Genomic DNA, 19,318 nt, shown 5'->3' with positions numbered 1-19,318 from the left:
CTTGTATTCGGGCCAATACGGTACAGTATGTCCTGCAGCCACCGGCCATCAATACACTCCACTCAATGTCACATATGAATCCCATCAACACTCACTCATTTGGTCAAGGACACGAGCTTCACGTGCCCTTCAGCTGAACGAATATCCTGAAGAAATGTGCTGGTGTGGAGTGAAGAGAGATCCTTCTGTCAGGATCTTTGACAGATTTCTCCTGTACTTTTGTCCTCGGCATGCAGCGCTGCCATTGAACACCTCTAACAGACGTCAAGACGGCCCCCTGCGCTCGCATCGAACTGCTGCTTGCTTTTTCCACAGTCCAAACCAGAGCTTTATGTGCACTGGACAGGATGTTGTAAACTCCTCACATTGTCATTGTGAAGTCTCTGTGTGGATGTCAGGCCGGTCGTTTATTTCCCAGGAGCTGTAATGTCCGGCTGCCTTCGTCACGGCTTTGTTTCTGTGGAGGAGGGACACTTCCTGTGTTTGACCTTTCACAGACACAAGGACAGCAACTGTGCTGCGGTCTCGAGCTCAGGACTGTTTTCATGTTTACAGTTCATTTGCATTAGCCACTTGTACATCATGTATGGTTATATTAGGGATATCCCAATCAGGTTTTTGTTGTGCCCACAGTCACTGAATATTGCGTATCTGCCAATACCAAGTTCTGGTCAGATACTTGTATGTTTCTAGTGTTTGATACACAATTCAAGTACATTAAAGCTATTAAAATCAATCCAATGTTTGTGCAGACAGTAAAAGTAATATACATGTGTCTGTGTGTGTATACAAGATACACTGTTTTATGTGCACAAACTTTATAAAGACATTGGGTCTACTGATGTAAACGTTTTGTATTTTATATGTACAATAAGCAGAACACTTGCAACCTAAAGGTAAAAAGTGGAGATATGGTTAGAAAGCATGAAGCTTGCGCTGTCACAATGCCAGTCTGTCACTCAAATCCGAAGCAAGACGCAACCCATAGCAATGCATTATGGCAACAACATCTCTGTGTCTGACGGCAGATAAACGTGAATGATTAATGAGTGAGTGGTCGTTACAAAAGTGTGCATCAAAGACACTGAACACAGAAGCTCAAACGTGTGATGCGCTAGAACAGCCCTCACTAGTTCTCGTGCATCACGCTCCCACATTTCTTCTTCTTTTGGTTTAATGGCGGCTAAACACATTTGAGCATCGTCTTTAACTTGTAATGGCGGTTGGCAAATCTACCGGAAGGACGATATTTGAAATTTTAACTATGACATGAGAACAACTTTTACTTGAAGCTAAGTGCTCAAATATTGCTATACTTCCAAGCGTTTTCATTTTGGCCACGAGTGATTCTTCATTGCATGTTACTCCATACTCAGACGTATTCATGCGTGTGTTTATCTGTGGTTGCAGGAGCCGTTTGAGGATGGCTTTGCTAACGGCGAGGAGCTGACCCCTGCAGAGGAGGCCGCGGCTAAAGAAGCCTCCGAGTCTAAAGGAGTGGTGAAGTTCGGCTGGATCAAAGGAGTGCTGGTAAGAGGAGTTAACATCAGATCAAACATGCTTCAGCAGACGTCAGCGCAGCAGTTAATGGCATTTGTCTCAGAATTGTGGCACCCACACAAAATCCAAGATGGGAATGAATATAACATGGGCGATGAGTGAGATTTTTCTGCTGTGGGTGATAATTGTTTTTTTATTAGTTTGCTATATCTGCTGCCTGTAGAGACTCCTATTAGAGGCTGCATGTTAAACTGTCGTGCTCTTGTAATGTTTAATATGCTAATACTCTCAACAAGCCGTGGCTTTGCTCAGTACAGACCGTCTTCCTCGCTGACGCGTGTGAATCCAGTAAAAGCTTTATGGTTCACAGATCAGCTCTGCTTCTCGTCTCTTGGTCAATATTTTGACAGGTCTTCCTTGTCCTCAAAATTGTCCTCATTTTCACCTTCCCAGTCTTAACATTTGACACCAAACAGCTTCTCATAGTGTCGACAAGTGAAAATTCATTTTCATCCAAAGTGTCTTTCAAACCACGGCAGGAATTCAGTCAATCTTTGAAACCGGTTTGTGTTCAAATGTGCTTGAAGGACTGATCCGGGTTCTCCGTCGACAGGCTGTGTGGTGTAATGTCCGTTACCTCAGAAGAAAACTTCTGCTCATCCTTCAGTAAAACGTTTTAGGTATAGTTTCACTTACACTGGAAGTACATGAGGCCAGTTAGTGAACATTACAGCATACGCTGTTCAGTATCGCCACATGACTTAAACATTGAATGTTTACCTCATGTTCATATGGAACTAGTGTAAAAGAATCGCTTGCTGATGGAGTAAACTCACCCACAGGAATTACAGTAATAACACACAGGCAAAAGTGTATCCATCTGGAACTGTTGTCACGCCACTAAAAGATTATTTTGGAATAGTTTGTATCAAATAATAAACTGCTTCGGCAAAACCGGCTGCAGCTCTGGGCAGGTTTGTTTGTCCTGTAGAAGTATTGCTGTTATACTGGTAAAGTCTTTTGTGGTAACGGACGTGACGTCACGCCACACATGCCATCGATAGCCGTCAGCCCGCAGCTTTCCTTCAAACACATGATTCCTGTCCAGCACTCATCGTCCCGGTGAACGAGGTTTGAGAAACGGCTTTGGTCCTTGATGTTTTTGTCAGCATGAGTCTAAACTGCATCCTTCCTCTGTGCAGGTGCGCTGCATGTTAAACATATGGGGCGTGATGCTCTTCATTCGAATGACATGGATCGTGGGCCAGGCTGGAATTGGTAGGTTTGACTTTGGTCGGCCGTGTGAATTAGCACTTCAATTCACAAGCACACTCTTGTGTTTTCCATCGAGCTACAGTCATTTCTCATGCACATGTTGAATGTGGCTGTGAGGCGCTGTGAGCTGTCAGCTGTCATTTAACAGCTCCAACAAATGTACTGCATACAGTGTGAAGCCAGCCGCAGACGGCTAGTGTTTAGTGCTGAACCTGATAACCATGAGTCGTGGAAACGTTCACTGTCATTTCACCTTTTTATTTCCACAGCGTATTCCTGCATCATTGTTGTTATGGCCACTGTTGTGACTACCATCACGGGCTGCTCGACCTCTGCGATCGCCACCAATGGCTTTGTACGAGGAGGTAATTAAAAAAAAGTGCATTAGCACCGTGTGCATTATTTCAACTGTGACTTTCACTGGTGCAAAAAACATTCAAAGGGTGCCTGTTGTGGAACTGTTACACACAAATGACACAATGTGGATAAATGCTGATATTCCATAAACATCCAATTGTTTACTGTACACAAGTGACCCCAACAGGGTTGACATTGTAAGCTCATCTACGGGCAGATGTAAAATGCATAACAAAAATGATAGAAAAAAAGACTTTCTCTTGTCCTTTGAGTGCTGCCTTGTCATTTTGTTCTTTGTAGACCCGAGTAAGATCTTTAATAAGAGCTCGTATTAACAAAATGACAAGTGAACACTGAAAGGACAAGTTAAAGTCTTCCTTCTATGATTTTAGTAGCCTTTATTTCCTCAATCAAATGTGGATATTTACTACACCAACGAGTTGTAGAGGTTGAAAACACAGCAGAGGACAGGCTAGAAATGCACCCATGATGAGGAAAGAGGAGAAAATGGACAGATTCCCAAAAGAGATTTTGGTGGCATCAATTATTGTTACTTAGTCATTACTTGCATGTGGTTAACTTTGTTTACATACAGACTCTCGTTTTATGAACCCTATAGGGTAGCGGTATTGTTCCTGAGGTCTTCACATGAGTTTTTCTCATTTTTGGTGGCATAGTCTTTTTGAACTCCTATCTGAGTGCATGAGTGTGACGCATCTAACTGTTCTAGCACTACACTAACGGCGGATGAAGGGGCAGTAAGGTACTCGGCGTAATGCTTTCAGTTCTCACAGCCTGTGGGGAAATTCAATAGAGTGTTTTAAGATCTCAGTGTTTTTCTCTCAGGCAATTGTGAGGTTCGTTGGCAGTCTGGAAGGCAGAAATGGATAGCTGTCCCTCTCTACAGGCCTTCATCTGAGAGCAGGGTGATGGCACTAGAGATAAAGTTTTTGTTTCAGTGTGGAAGCAAATCAATATTTTTCCATTAGCACCTCAGGCGTTAGTTATTAACCCAGTCACGGGAGGGTGTGTGTGTGTAGGATTGGGTTTGTTTGAGATCCTCAATGATATTTAGCCATCACTGCAACTCTTTTTAGTTTAGAGAACTGCTTTCTCACACTCATCAGAACATTACATTCACTACTTTACATATTTTGTTTTTCAGCATTGCATGCAAGATTGATGCGTGTTTGTGCTAATTCTTCCCGTCACTGTAGCACACTGTAGGTGTGTAGCCGTTAATCAGATTAGGCCTAATCTTCTCTGGTATTCCAGTCATTTATTAATACATACACACTTGCATAAATAAGATCTAGCTTTAAACACTCCCTCAAGTCGATCTGTACTCGGTCTGTGCACTTTTCTCACCCCTGATTATTAGGAAAATCTTTAGACTAGGCTTGAATATGGGAGGATGTTTCAGCATAACTGAGAGTACTTCTTTGTTATTGGTAACTTGACCCGTTATGATCTTATCCACAGGGGTACCTCAGGGTTCGGTGCTGGGCCCATTCCTCTTCTCACTGTATCACTGGGATATATCATTGAGACACACGATGGATTGGACTACCACTGCTATATCCACAACACACACTGCTCTACTTTTTACTCCCGCTTGCCAATAGACAAATTAGCCTGAATGATTCAACCGTTTATTCAGAAAGCTCTCAAAATGCAGTTAACATGAAGAACAAACACAAGGGCAGGACCAGAATCAGTTAATGATTTGAGTTCAGTGAAAGACTGTGTAGCATTTGTTTAGAATCTTGCATCCGCAGAATGAGGCCAAAGTTGCCAAATGATGAACTGCTCTTGGATAAAATACCGAAATAACATAATCGAATGTGTGAGTAAGCAATGCATGTAGTGTTGTCACGGTACCAAAATTTCAGTATTCGGTACCACGGGGTTCCCCTGGTAAAATTCGCATTCCAGGGGCTAAATATCACGTTAATGGGGTCGTTTTCAACCTGCGGACATGAAAAACAACCCGCGGCAACAGTGTTAAAGCAGCCTAATTCCGCGGGAAAACCGCGGACTTGGCAACACTGGAAGAGGATAGCTTTCGGATAGCGCATCAAGAACCGGGTTGACCGGGTACTCGGTACCACCGGTACTTAAAAAAACCTGGTACCGTAACTTTTTCATTTTTTTAGTACCGACTTGGTACCGAAGTACCGGGTCTTTTGACAACACTAAATGCATGTATGGCCACCTTTCCTTTTCAAAAGACATGTGGGTCCTAGCAATGAACTTGAATTTGTCCAAGTGTTTGTGTGCACCTGTTCATGAAATCATGATTGTGCGATTTTCAGAATATTTTAAAGGGTCTCTTAATGATGCAACAGGATAACTGATAAATCGGCCTCGAATTGTCTTTTCAGAAAGGTGATCTGTTTAATATCTTTTCTTCAGGTGGGGCGTATTACTTAATATCTCGAAGTTTGGGCCCAGAGTTTGGCGGCTCCATTGGTCTGATTTTTGCCTTTGCCAACGCTGTGGCCGTGGCCATGTACGTCGTGGGCTTTGCAGAAACTGTAGTTGAGCTGCTCATTGTAAGAGGCGCAATTCTGTTCTCTCATGCATTGTTCAGTTTGCTTTAAAATTATTGTGTGTAGGCCGAATAATCATATGGGTTTGTGTCCGTTTAGAATTCCGGTGCGCTCATGCTCGATGAGATTAATGACGTCAGGATCATTGGAACCATTACGGTCATCCTGCTGCTTGGCGTCTCAGTGGCTGGAATGGAGTGGGAGGCCAAGGCAGGAGATTTAGTGTATCTTCAGTTTTCTTTGATCATCAGCCAGTGCTGACCTTAGGAATTCACCATTTGTCAAAATGATTTTGTTTCACAGGCTCAAATATTCCTCTTGTTCATTTTGGTCACTGCTATCTTTAACTACTTCATTGGGACCTTCATCCCTGTCGAGTCCAAGGAGAAATTTGGCTTCTTCAGCTATGACGGTAAGAATGAGCTCATCTAGACCAGCACTTATCAACCGGTGGGCATCAGAAAGAAAACAAAGCTGTATGTACATGATAAACTGCTATGAAGGTTTTTTTTTTTTTTAATGTAAAAGGGTGTGCGTCAAATCAAACTCTACTGTGTTTGATAAACATGGTTTGTGCTGAGCACAGTGTTTTGTGCTGTGAATTACTCACTGGCAAGAATGAAACCTTAAAACATTTAAAAGGTTTAGTTTTTCTTGGTATAATATACATAGTTTTTTTTACTTTAACAATGTCACTTGATCGCCGCTTGATGTCCAAATGAAAACTTGAGTCTTTAGGGAAAACCAGTTAAGAACAATAGTTCAGGATAGTCCAAGGCCACTGGGAATGTTTTTGTGTGACTTGAGTTCTGAGTTTGAAATTTGGTAGTTGTTTTCTCTTTATTCATTCCTGTTGTGTTTCTATTATCTAACTACTGTAATTATCGGACATCTTGTCTTTTTAGCGGGCATCTTGGCAGATAACTTTGGCCCAGACTTTCGAGGGGAGACGTTTTTCTCCGTTTTTTCCATCTTCTTCCCAGCTGCCACAGGCATTTTGGCTGGAGCCAACATCTCAGGAGATCTAGCAGTGAGTGTCGGCAATCCTTTCCTCAACGCATTTAGTTACTCTTCGTCACAGTCTCTGCAAAGATTCTCTGTAATTGTTTCTTTTCTCGAAGGATCCTCAAATGGCCATCCCTAAAGGAACGCTGTTGGCTATCCTCATAACGGGCCTCGTGTACATAGGTGTGGCCATTTCTGCAGGTAAACTCTCTCAAAATTGCATATCATTTTGATTACTCCTGTATTATTGATTGATTTGTATTATGTATTGATTGATTTGTTGAAAGGTGCTTGCATCGTGCGGGATGCTACAGGAATGGAGAGTAACGTAACTCTCAGTGGCTTAAACTGCACTGACGCGGCCTGTAAGTTCGGCTATGACTTCACTTCCTGCAGACCTGTTGAAGGAGGGAAGTCTGCCTGCAAGTTCGGCCTTTACAATGATTTCCAGGTACATCATCGACAGCAGACGTGGCCTTTTCTACATTATCACTCTGTTCCAAATCCTAGTGAGCGTCCTGAGCATCATTTTAAGGCATAACGCAAAAACTCTTCCACTTGGCACACAGCAGAGACTCTGGCCAAATGAAACATTTTATTGGAATGTATTGGTTTTAATGCAGGTAGAAAACTTTTTTTTATGAAGTATGCTCACTCGGGGACTTGTTCAGGGTTCCTGCGAGTCCTTAAAAAGTCTTAAATTTAGTTGTATCAAATTTAAGGCCATAAAAAGTCTTAAATTGTACAAGAAAGTCTTAATTATGATTTCAAGAAGTCTTTGGGGAGGGAAAAAAATAATAAAAAAAATTGGGGGACGGAAAGACCAGAATTGCAATATGGCTTAATTTTCAGTGAGCCTGTTGTTTTTGTTCAGACCAATGCAAAAATCGACCCATGCAGTGCTGTAAATGTGAACTGGTGGATCAATAAAAAGATCATGCATTATAAAAAATCTAAACGGTAAAATGTATTTGTTAATTAATATAATAATGTATTGATAATTGTTTAAATTAATGTAATAATGAATACTTTTGTTTAATTAAAAGTTTTTGTTTTTGTGAAAACTTGTATCTGAACTGTAAATCATGCTTTTTACAGTCATTTTAGAGTTTAATGTTACTATAGACACTGCCTTACCCCGCTCATATGGTATTCATTTTATTTGAGCAAGTCTTAAAGTCTTAGATTTGAGCTTAAAAATCCTGCAGAAACTCTGTTATTTAGTAAGATTTTACCAGAAAAGATTTTTTACAAAAATTTGATTTTTATGTTAATTTAAAAAATCCTTGTATAATTTTAACTGCTGTATTTTTGTGTTTGCTTGATTTGTATTTTACAACTTAAAATACAGTTACAATTACAAATTAATTACAACTTAATTTGTAAGTTTTGCCATGAAAATAGCCTTAGATGCTGACATGGCAATAAAAATAAATAATAATACTAGCAGCATTACAGACGGGACGCATCAGGATTGGCAGAGAAAGGCTGTGGTTGTGTGTCTGAATGTCTTGTTCTGCAGGTCATGAGTGTGGTGTCAGGCTTCGGGCCCCTCATCACAGCCGGCATCTTCTCCGCGACCCTCTCCTCGGCCCTGGCCTCTCTCGTCAGCGCCCCCAAAGTCTTCCAGGTGGGCATCTCATGCGCTGCTTCATGTCAGAGACCGCTGTGTGTTTTAACATGTGTGGTTTCGCTCAGTGACGTCAGAACAGGTCTTGCTGGTTTGATAGATTCTCTCCCGTTTCCTCAGGCCTTATGCAAAGATAATATCTACCCTGGAATTGCGGTTTTCGGGAAGGGCTACGGCAAGAACAACGAGCCCCTGCGAGGATATTTCCTCACCTTTGGCATTGCCTTGGCCTTCATTCTCATTGGTAGGATCTCGACAAATTGCATTATTTTTAATTGGTAGAAATTGTTGTTGAATAAAACGATGGGATGGGTTGATGAGGTCACCTCGCTCTGACACATGCTTGTTTTTAATTTCTCCAGCGGAGTTGAACATCATCGCCCCGATCATTTCCAATTTCTTCCTGGCATCGTACGCTCTCATCAACTTCTCGGTGTTTCACGCATCGCTGGCCAATTCCCCCGGTAAGACGTTCCTCCACTTGTGCTGTATTGACTCTGTAGACAAGCTGGGTCACGTCTCCACAGACGAGCGCTCAAATATCATTAGTGTCAGGATGGTGTGTAACACCCCAGCCCTCAGCCTCGCACGCACCTGATGACTTCACGCTGAGAGAGTGTGCTGGTAAAGAAGGGGCTTTGAAACTGACCATTGGTTCATTGGAGGTTCAGTGAAATCAGGTGCTTAACCTTCAGAAATGCTGATGGGAACTGTTTTTCCATTTATATTGGCACAAATTTGAAACCCTCTTGCTAAATTATAAGGTTATGTCTGTGGCAGTAAATATTAAATGAGCACATGAATGAAGTCCTTGATATACTCTGTAGAGGCTAGCTAGTTTAGGACTGACGTGACCGTGTCACACAGTTAACCATAACTTTAGCAGCAGGCTAGAATGGTTGAGCTGGGTATATGCAGTCATCACCACAATTTGTATGAAAATGGAGAGAATGCAGTGGCTTCCCATCATGCTCGGTGGACATCTTGAGGCCCTGATATACTCATAGCCACGTTCTTTTTCATAGTTTGAAGACATTTGAAATACCTTTGCAGCGATATACTATTAATGAACACGCCATGGCTTTAGATGAATGTGTAAATATTTGCTGTGCGCTTAGCTCTCAACAAAAACCGCAGACACGACAGCAGTGAGAAAGCAGCAGTTCAGAACACGTCTGATCGATGAGATGTTTCCACTAGATCTGCAATTCAGCACCGCAGTTGCGTCACGTTTATTAGTAACGCACTTCACACAGCAGATGGCTTCACAGTAGTGAATACAGTGTCAGTGTCAGTTACTGCTTCAGTTTGTCCTGTAAAGCAGCTCGTGTCTGTTCACTTTGTTCGAGTTCACTTGAAGCTCACAGAATGAACTTTGTTTTGGCCTGATTTCGTTTGAAATGACGTCACACCGGTTCGTTCTGTGACTTCTCCTGAAGTATATCGGGGCCTTTACAGTGTTTACCAAACTTTGCGAAATAACAGTTCCGATACAAGGAGAGTGTAGATCAGTGATTAACTGTGTTAATCAGACCTTTTTTATTCAAATGAAAGTCTTTTCATGTCTGAATGACATCATGTTATTGACTGCATTTCTTGTTTTTGAAGTTTTACATGTTTCTTTATTCTTTGTGTGAAGAGGTTTGTTTGTCCCTCAATACCAAAGCTCTAGAAGACCAGCAGGTAGATATCTTCACTTCTGACACTTTATTAGGTAGAGTCTCTGCACACGATTGCATGAACGTAAAGGGTACGTGTAGCTCTCACTCTCGGATGTGGCTCGTTTAAAGCGCTTCTGTACCCTTTATGTCATGTCGTGTCTGTAACCGTGAGTCCACTAAATCCCATTAGTCTAGTACATGTCCTGTGTTCAAGAAGCCTCCCTAGTGGTGGTAACAGCCCGTATGTGTGCTAACTGGTGCTAACTTCATTTAATCAATTCTGTGTTCATGCTTTTGTGAAACTGACTCATTTCAGCTGTGCAAACTGTTGTTAAGGCTGTGACACCATTAACAGTCTGGTATGAAATGTCTTGAGCAGATTCTGGACGCTCTGATTCTGTGCGGTGGCGTCCCGTTCTTTGTGTCCCACACTGTTGCGTAACGTGGCAGAACGGCACAGTTAGCACTTTCCTACCACAAAGAACCATTGTTGGTTTTATCCCAACTGTTTAGTTGCTCCGTTCCAATACGTGGCTCCCGTTGTGGGGTGTAATTAGGGTATTTTGACCTTCTTCTATGTTGCCAAATGCTCAGCCGTAGTACTGCAGCGGATGCCCTGCTGTTTGACTGGAGTCTCTGAGTGTTTGCTCCGTGTTTGTCAGGATGGAGGCCGAGCTTCAAGTACTACAACATGTGGGTGTCTCTGGCCGGGGCCATCCTGTGTTGTGTGGTCATGTTCATCATCAACTGGTGGGCGGCCCTCCTGACCAACGTCATCGTCCTGTCCCTCTACATCTACGTCAGCTACAAGAAACCAGGTGAACCGGACTGGACCGTGAGACACAGCATCAGTTGTTCTTCAGTGCAGCAGCAGTGCTTCATCGGATTGTTGTGGTCTTACAGATGTGAACTGGGGCTCGTCCACTCAAGCTCTGACGTATCATCAGGCCCTGACACACAGTCTGCAGCTGTGCGGAGTAGCTGACCACATCAAAACCTACAGGTAACACAGCCTCCATGTGTGTGAGTGTGTGTGTGTGTGTGTGTGTGTGTGTGAGTTGAGTGTGTATGTGTGTGTTTGAGTGTGTATGTGTGTGTTTGAGTGTGTGTGTGTGTGTGTGTGTGAGAGTGAGTGAATGTGTGTGAGAGAGAGAGAGTGTGTGAGTGTGTGTGCGAGAGAGTGTGTGTACGTGTGAGAGAGAGAGAGAGAGTGAGTGTGTGAGTGTGAGTGTGTGAGTGTGTGTGTGTGAGTGTGTGTGTGTGAGTGTGTGTGTGTGAGTGTGTGTGTGTGAGTGTGTGTGTGTGAGTGTGTGTGTGTGAGTGTGTGTGTGTGAGTGTGTGTGTGTGAGAGTGAGTGAATGTGTGTGAATGAGTGAATGTGTGTGAGTGAGTGAGTGAGTGCGTGTGTGTGGGTGTTGTCATGATACCAGAATTGGCTTCGATACGATACCTGACTAAAACATCACGATACTACGACAAAAACATAGAACAACAGGAAAAATCATAGAGTAATAGATTATCCAAGTGGAGATCACAGTTATTTTATCTATTAAAAAAAAAGCATTTCATCCCCCTTCAAAAAAATATAATAATAATAATCACATGCCAGTGTCACTACACAGGACTATGGTGAGCCTACAGGTGTGTAGAGAGCGTTGCTACATTCGTAAGTTAGCTAGAAGGATAAAGCCAAATCTTTTTCATTATATAGTCATTTTATTTCACAACAACATAACATGTATATCATGATATAGTTATTTTTGTTATTTTATCTTTGTTATTAATTAAAAAAACAGATGCAAATAACAAACTAAAGGACACATACAATAAAACAAAGACACAAATGAAATAAATAAGGGCCCTATGAAATCGGTTTCATTTCTTGAATTTTTCTAGAATCTATTTTAATGGTTACATTTAAAAATATTAATCAAAAAGCATGTCTAATTAATTGCACAATTTAACAGCAATTTATTAAAAGTTTAACAAAAATTTCATTTTTAAGGCCCTATGAAATACGTTTTATTATTGTTCTCAAATTCAGTTTTATTTTTCTGTGAATCCGTGTTTTCCATTAATTGTCTGGATTCCATTTGAATCGTTTCATTACATTTTAATAATCAAAAGCATATCTAATTAATTTATAAAGGATAATTAGATTTTATAAAGAATTTATTATAGTCTATTTATTTCGTTTTTCAGAAATACTGTGTTGTGTATTTACAGTTTTCTGTTAAATAATTTTTCTGGTAAATACTCCTTAAATATTGTTTTAATAATATTGTTATTAGTAGTAGTAGTACTATCATTACATTAAGTAATATATTTCTGTCAAGTTAAACTTTTATTTTGATAGGTTGCTGCGAAGAGCTTTTAGTTTGTTTGTATATGCTGAAAAGAAACGGTAGAAATGCTCATGAAGTGACTCAGAGCAGTTCTAGAGGTCATGTTCATGTATTGAGGCGGCAGAGGCTGAAAACACCGTGAGCGTCATGCGTGTTTCATGTGTAGTAAACGAATCCTGTGTTAGTATTTTACAGCTTAATGTTCACAGACACTAGTCCATCGCGCTTTGATTTAGGTGTACTGACCTAGGCTACTTTTAATCTATTCATCCCAGTGTTTTACTCGGGAAATACGGATCTTATTAAAATGCATTCTTAAAGTACCGTTACTAGTAAAATGCGGAATCGTACCGTTTTTAAAAGCAGGGTATCGCAATACTTTTTAGTGCCGGTATATCGTGCAACACTAGTGTGTGTGAGTGTGTGTGTATGTGATCAAATGTCTCCACAAGGATAGTAAAACCTGAAATTTTTGACATTGTGGGTCCAGCCTGCAGTCCCTACGAGGGGAAAAAAAATTTTTTTTAATAGTAAATGATGTTTATCTGAACATGTAAGAATGCAAACATGTTTTCTGTAAGGGGTAGGGTTAGGGGATAGAAAATATGGTTTGGTCAGTATAAAAACAATAGAAGTCTATGGAAAGTCCCCACAATTCACAGAAACAAACGTGCGTATGAGTGTGTGAGAGGCATTCTAGGTGTAAATGACTTTCTTCTTTCAGACGAATCCAGTCGGAGTTATATTAAAAATGGTCCTGGCTCTTCAAGCGTTAGAATGAGAGTAGGTGGGTGTTTTTGTTCAACAGTCCAAAAGATGTCAAATAAAGCGTGCGTATCCATAATAAACCATGCCTCACACGGCTCTGGGGGGTGAATAAAGGCCACCTGTAGCGAATCCATGCGCTTGTGTAAGAAAAATATCCATATTTAAAATGTTATAAATACTTTTCTCTCACTTCTGCTGACTGTCGTATGTGCAAGCCGTTCCGGTGAATTAGAAGTACAAACCAAGGATTTGTAAAGAAGATTGCCGGAGGAGTTCGATACAAGCCAAGAGGAGACTGGTTTTCCTGCTAAAGTAAGGACACTTTGCCTCCTTTGCTCCTGTAAACAAACTCACGAGACCAGCATATCTCAGAGGCGCGCACTGAGCATACGTCCTCCGTCATCCACCGGAACGCCTTCCGCTTATGACAGATACCAGAAGTGAGAAAAAAGCGTTTATAATGTTTGAAATATGGATATTTTTCTTACACAAGCGCATGGATTCGCTACAGGAGGCCTTTATTCACCCCCCAGAGCCGTGTGAGGCATGGTTTATTATGGATTTATTTGACTTTATTTGACGTCTTTTGGACTGTTGAACAAAAACACCCACCTACTCTCATTCTAACACTTGAAGAGCCAGGACCATTTTTAATATAACTCCGACTGGATTCGTCTGAAGAAAGAAGAAAGTCATTTACACCTAGAATGCTTCGAGGGTGAGTAAAACACAGGCTAATTTTCATTTTTGGGTGAACTAACCCTTTAAAAGAACTGATATTTAACACTGTAAAATATCAGTTGTGCTGATTGTTTTTTTTTTGCATGTTTGTGTGTGATACATTTAATTTTTCAGGATTCACAGATGAATAGGAAGTTCAAAAGAACAGCATTTATTTGAAATAGAAATCTTTTTAAACCGTATAAATGTCTTTGCCTTCACTTTTGATCAGTTTAATGCATGCTTGATGAATAAAAGTATTAGTTTTTCTCCAAACCTTTGAATGATCATCTTGAAAATCTTTGCCATTGATTGTAATACAAGAAGTGTTTTTGTCAGGGTTTTGTATGTAGTCAAAATGTGCAAAATGAAGACAATGCATAAATCATCGGAATGGAATTGAATGAGGGTAAAGAGAACAGCTTGATTATTAGCGCTGTGGATTTACTGTGAGGACTTTGATCTTCAGTGTGAGGTCTTCTGTGGTGACACTGATGAATCTCATGTTGAGAGCAGAGCAAGCGCTGATTTCTGCGTTTCTGACAGCACGCTTCGCCCTCTGCATAATCCGCTTTTATTCTTAACGTTTTTGCTTTGAAGCTGTCTAATCTGAGCTGGAGCAGTGCTCTGGACTGGACCGCTGACCCTGGAGGTCATGAGAATGTGGTGTGGGATGCTCTGACGGTGTCGTCTCCTCTAGGCCACAGTGTCTGGTGATGACTGGAGCTCCAAACTCTCGTCCAGCTCTTCTTCATCTGGTGCACGCCTTCACCAAGAACGTGGGTCTGATGCTGTGTGGCCACGTGCGCGCCGTGAGTGTGTGTGTGTGTTGTGCAGTCCCTGTTTGAATGGTTTCCTCATGGGAACATGTTGTTGGAATAAAGCAGCTCTGTGTGGACGGTGATCACAGTGTGTAGAATGAACCCGTCTGTGTGGACCATGCTCTTTAACGTGAGCTGATGTCTGCACACACGTGTGTTCCTTCCCAGAGTTCCCGGCGGCCCAACTTTAAAGAGCTGAACAGTGATATGCTGCGCTACCAAAGGTGGCTCCTCAACAACAGCTCCAAGGCGTTTTACACTCCTGTGGTGGCTGAAGACCTTCGCCAAGGAACCCAGTACCTGCTGCAGGTGTGTGTTTATAGCCCTCAGATCTGTTCAGTAAGTGTTTATGGGATCTTGCTCACTGGTTGATTTGAACATGGTTTTATTTCCACACAAAAACTGTCTCACCTAATCTGCAGATCAATCTTCACAGGGTTGAATGTTTCCATTGGCCAAAGGCTCCTTTGCACCAATCAGCCTAAAATTGGGCTTTTCTGTCCTTTGATTTCTTGGCTTCCTGCTCACAGCTGAATTCTGTGTTATAACCCATTTGGAAATATTTACTTCTGTGTGTGTGTGTGTGTGTGCTGATATGATCTACAATATGGGGCCAAAATTGGAAAACCTGCTTTCTCTGCATTATTGGACATGCTAACTTGTCGCTGTAATTCAGAACATAAACATACCAAATGTTTTATTTAAAAAAATGCAAAGCACTTTCCATAAGGTTTAAGGTTAGGGTTTGTCATGAGAGTTGTTTTTGCCTATGGAAGTAATTCCAGTGTGTTTCACAGGCTGCTGGTTTGGGCAGATTGAGGCCCAACACGCTGGTGCTCGGCTTCAAGAACGACTGGCGCATTGGAGATATAAAGGACGTTGAGACCTACATAAACCTGATGCAGTGGGTTTCATCTTCTGTTTGAAATCAGTCCGCTATTAATACAAACCTTATTGAATTAGTGAGGCAGCAGCTTTTATACAGTGATGAAGTGGTTTGTTTGACATCTGGTCATCAGCCATGCAACGTGAGATTCCAGATGAGTAAACGTTAATCAGAAATCAGTGTTATCTGTCAGAAAACTAGAGTTACAGTCAGAGATCTGTGTGTATATGATCTAGTGCGGACCACTCCATGACAAGCTATTCTAACCCTAAAAGTGTTATTTGAACATGCATATAATGTGTTCTGGCATTGATTTTGATGCAGTTTTTGGCATGACGTGTATGCGTTTCTAGTGTATGTACAGCTGAAGAGCGTCTGGTAGATGTTTATGAGCAAACGGGGGAAAGCAGCTTTGAAGTAAATGGTGTGGGTCTTCATCCTGTGAGACATTAACGCTTGTTTATGTGTGTGTGTGTATGTAGCGACGCGTTTGATTTTCAGTACGGTGTGGTCATTCTCAGACTGCGAGAGGGACTCGATATCTCTCACATTCAAGGCCAAGGTACAGTACTGTACACAGAACCACTACATCAACCAGTCTCCTTTAAACAATACGTGTAATCTGACGAATGCTTCTCAGTGCTGTTGATTTATCATGAAGGCATCACCGTTCACTAGCTAACAAACTACAGTAGAATACTGGCTCTGCTTTACCCTCTCATGGGAACAAAGCATTTTAACCCTTTAAAGCCTGTAAAACATTGAGATGGACATGCGTGGTGGCTGGAGGAAATTGTCCATGTAATGAGCTCGTTTTCTGTTGGTCATTAAGCAGACTTGCCGTTCGTGCTAAATTTGAGTTTGCCTTGACCTGCAAGCGGTGCTGAACTTCCCGTTTGTTCCTGCAGATGATTCTTCAGCGATGAGGGATGTGGTGGTCTCAGTGGACATGAGCAAGGACTCGGATGGAGACTCGTCCAAACCCTCCTCCAAGGCCACCAGTGTCCAGAACAGCCCCGCCGTCCAGAAAGGTCAGGGCTCTGCGTTCACGGAGTCACGTGTGTCCTTGAAACACTCACTTGTTCTAGGAAAGGCAGATGAGTTTATTTCCCAGGGGTTTTGTGAAATGTTCCTGCTCCGAGGGGAAGTCGTCGTTTGTGCTCTTCTGGGGCCAGGTCTCATCCCAAGCCGTCTCATGCACACTCGGTGTTTTCTGAAATCTCTGCCCAGCACAACACAACGGAGCGTGCTCTCCGAAGGGTCCAGGCTGGGAACGCTGCGAGTGTTGATGTGTCTGTGATTAATAGAGGTCTCTCAGCTCCATCTGACACTGGAGGGCTCTCTGAAGTCTGAGAAAACAACCATAAAAACAAATGTAGCCGCAAGCGACGATCAGCAGGGGTCAGGCACACGAGAAAGCTTGAGAAACTGAGCAGAGCTGGCTCTCTTGATCTCGTCTGTTAGGAGGATTGTGGGGAATCAATCACCAGATGTCACGATTTGATTCTGATTCACAAGCTTGCGATTCAATTCGATTTCGATTCAATTTTGTTTATATATATATATATATATATATATATATACCTATACCTATCAGGTACAATACATGCCAAATTTTCTCAAGGAAAAAAAAATCTCTCAACTAAGAGTCAGTTGGTACTACATTATTATAATATTTCTTTTCCAATTAGATTTTGAAATTTAAATGGTTGCTGTCATAAAAGCTATTCAAACAAATATTGAAGCACAGTAAAAATGATAATGAATATGTTATATGGTGCATGTAGCTATTTAGCTAAATGCTCCTCTCTAGAGTAAGTTTTTCTAGCTGACTAATGAGTTTTTGGTCAGCAGTTTTTCCTGAGGTAAATGTGACGTTACCTGACATACTGTATTGCTTACAAGCTGCTATACAGACATCTTTTGAAACTAACTGTGCACTTACATTGTGCTGAAACGTATTAAAGGAGAGGAGATAAGTTCATGTGCGCTTCTCTTAAACTGAGGCACTACAGCGATCTGTCACTCGCATTAAACAGTGCTGAAACGCCATTTATTGTTTGAATATTGTGATACAATGGACAGAATTTGAAATCTGAGACGGTTTCATTTCAAAAGTAACAAAGCACAAAGCTTATTGATATTTATTGGATGGGATGTGCGTTTTGATGTTCTGTTCATAAACTGAAAAAAAGGCTAGACTAATCTATTCTTGGGATTTAAGAGTCAATATTTTTGTGTAAAAATTAGAATCGATTTATCTCGAAATCAGTATTTTATTTGTTTAGCCAGCCCTGATGTCCATGTGTACCTGTTGTTGTGAATGTGCGTTCACAAACGCTGTCCGATCCAGACCACACCTGAAGAGTTCAGTTTCCCAAACAACCCTTCTCCGGTTTCACTGCATGATGGGAAATGTGAAAGCTGTGGGAAACGCCTATTATCTCTGAAGCGTATTGTGATGGGCTGTGATGTCTTGAGCGTGCACACCTTCAGCCCAAATCTCTGTCTGATTGGGATCTGATCTAATAGTTTGACTGGTGTGTGCTCTCTCATGACACTGAATATATCTGCTGCAGTGACGTTGTGCTGAAAACAGCAGTATCAGCAGCACAGTCACAGCAGGAGGTGTTTCTGTAGCATCTCTCGCCGCTCTCAGCATTCTCACGCTCACTGCACTACCTTTACTGACAAACACATTCTGCATGTTTACAAACAATGTCTGATGTGAATATGAATGTAGTTTGTGCAGATTTGTAAAAATCATATTTCATGTGACTTTATCTATTTATTTATTAGTAAGTATGATTGGATTTCAGTCATATAGAGTGGTGGCCAAAAGTTATTAGAACACCTGACAGATCTGAAAATATTGACCTTTTTTTGCCTCCAAAATAGGGCTGCACGATAAATCGCATGCGATATTTAACGCGCATCTTATCAGTAAAGCCGGTTCTTTAATCAGCGGTAAATCTCCATCACCTGCGTGCTTTCACATATTTGCGCGATTTATTTACCGCTGATTACAGAACCGGCTTTCTGACAAGATGCGCGTTAAATATCGCATGCGATTTATCGTGCAGCCCTACTCCAAAACATGATTTGATTTCATAATGTTCATGAAACATGCAGATGGTTGCTCTGAGCACAACAAACATCAGATGAAGCGAGTCGTACGGTTTTTAACTGTAATATTTGGTAAATCCACCTTTTACAGCAGTTACAGCAGCACATCTCTTTGGCAGCAACCCTCTACATTAAATCACTACATTAAATTACAGTAGATCACTCGCATATGCGACTAAATCTTACTCTGGGCGACTAAATAATGTCTAACATTAGCCATTGGCTAATAAATTCTTAGATTTTACTCGCCAGTATGATGTGTGTGAGAGACGTTCAACACAGATTTTCACTCGATAAACACGCTGACTGAGCGCTTGAGAGTTTCGCTCTCCGTCAAGCGATCTGTACTATTTGGATGCGCTCAATAGATCATGTCATGTACTAAATGGATGCGCAGTATGTAGCACGCAGCACACCTGTATTTGACGTACCGTAAACTAGTGGGAAGGCACACGACTCGCCGTCGCTTTACTGATAGCGCTGTGTTTCTCACACATGCAAAAGAGAGAGAGCGAGAGTCTTGCATACCACGCTGAATCGACGCGCTACATGTAAACCATATTCTTTGTTGTATTTTCCTGTCAAAATAACAGAGTTCATTTAGAATTATTCAGCTTTTAAGAACAAGCAGAAGATATGCCGGTTTCTCAGCAGTGGGCGGAGCTAATGCGC

General features: G+C 41.6%; 1 protein-coding gene across 1 annotated transcript in view; it reads left to right on the top strand.

Moving 5' to 3' along the window:
- The window catches only part of LOC107754974 (solute carrier family 12 member 2-like), a 45,358-nt gene that overhangs the window by 18,532 nt on the left and 7,508 nt on the right, over window positions 1–19,318 (top strand). The window contains exons 3-21 of the mRNA XM_016571622.1: window positions 1,411–1,530; window positions 2,703–2,778; window positions 3,045–3,140; window positions 5,548–5,687; window positions 5,784–5,894; window positions 5,988–6,096; window positions 6,590–6,714; window positions 6,806–6,890; window positions 6,977–7,140; window positions 8,212–8,319; window positions 8,440–8,563; window positions 8,682–8,783; window positions 10,643–10,798; window positions 10,884–10,983; window positions 14,514–14,625; window positions 14,803–14,943; window positions 15,432–15,538; window positions 16,003–16,082; window positions 16,429–16,551. Coding sequence (XP_016427108.1) covers window positions 1,411–1,530; window positions 2,703–2,778; window positions 3,045–3,140; window positions 5,548–5,687; window positions 5,784–5,894; window positions 5,988–6,096; window positions 6,590–6,714; window positions 6,806–6,890; window positions 6,977–7,140; window positions 8,212–8,319; window positions 8,440–8,563; window positions 8,682–8,783; window positions 10,643–10,798; window positions 10,884–10,983; window positions 14,514–14,625; window positions 14,803–14,943; window positions 15,432–15,538; window positions 16,003–16,082; window positions 16,429–16,551 — 2,179 coding nt within the window. The remainder of the gene's footprint in view (window positions 1–1,410; window positions 1,531–2,702; window positions 2,779–3,044; window positions 3,141–5,547; window positions 5,688–5,783; window positions 5,895–5,987; window positions 6,097–6,589; window positions 6,715–6,805; window positions 6,891–6,976; window positions 7,141–8,211; window positions 8,320–8,439; window positions 8,564–8,681; window positions 8,784–10,642; window positions 10,799–10,883; window positions 10,984–14,513; window positions 14,626–14,802; window positions 14,944–15,431; window positions 15,539–16,002; window positions 16,083–16,428; window positions 16,552–19,318) is intronic.

Source organism: Sinocyclocheilus rhinocerous, unplaced genomic scaffold (genome assembly GCF_001515625.1).
Source record: "Sinocyclocheilus rhinocerous isolate Xijiao unplaced genomic scaffold, SAMN03320098_v1.1 scaffold2728, whole genome shotgun sequence".
NCBI lineage: Eukaryota > Metazoa > Chordata > Actinopteri > Cypriniformes > Cyprinidae > Sinocyclocheilus > Sinocyclocheilus rhinocerous.
Note: the sequence above shows the minus strand (reverse complement) of the source record. Positions and strands in the feature narration are given on the sequence as shown.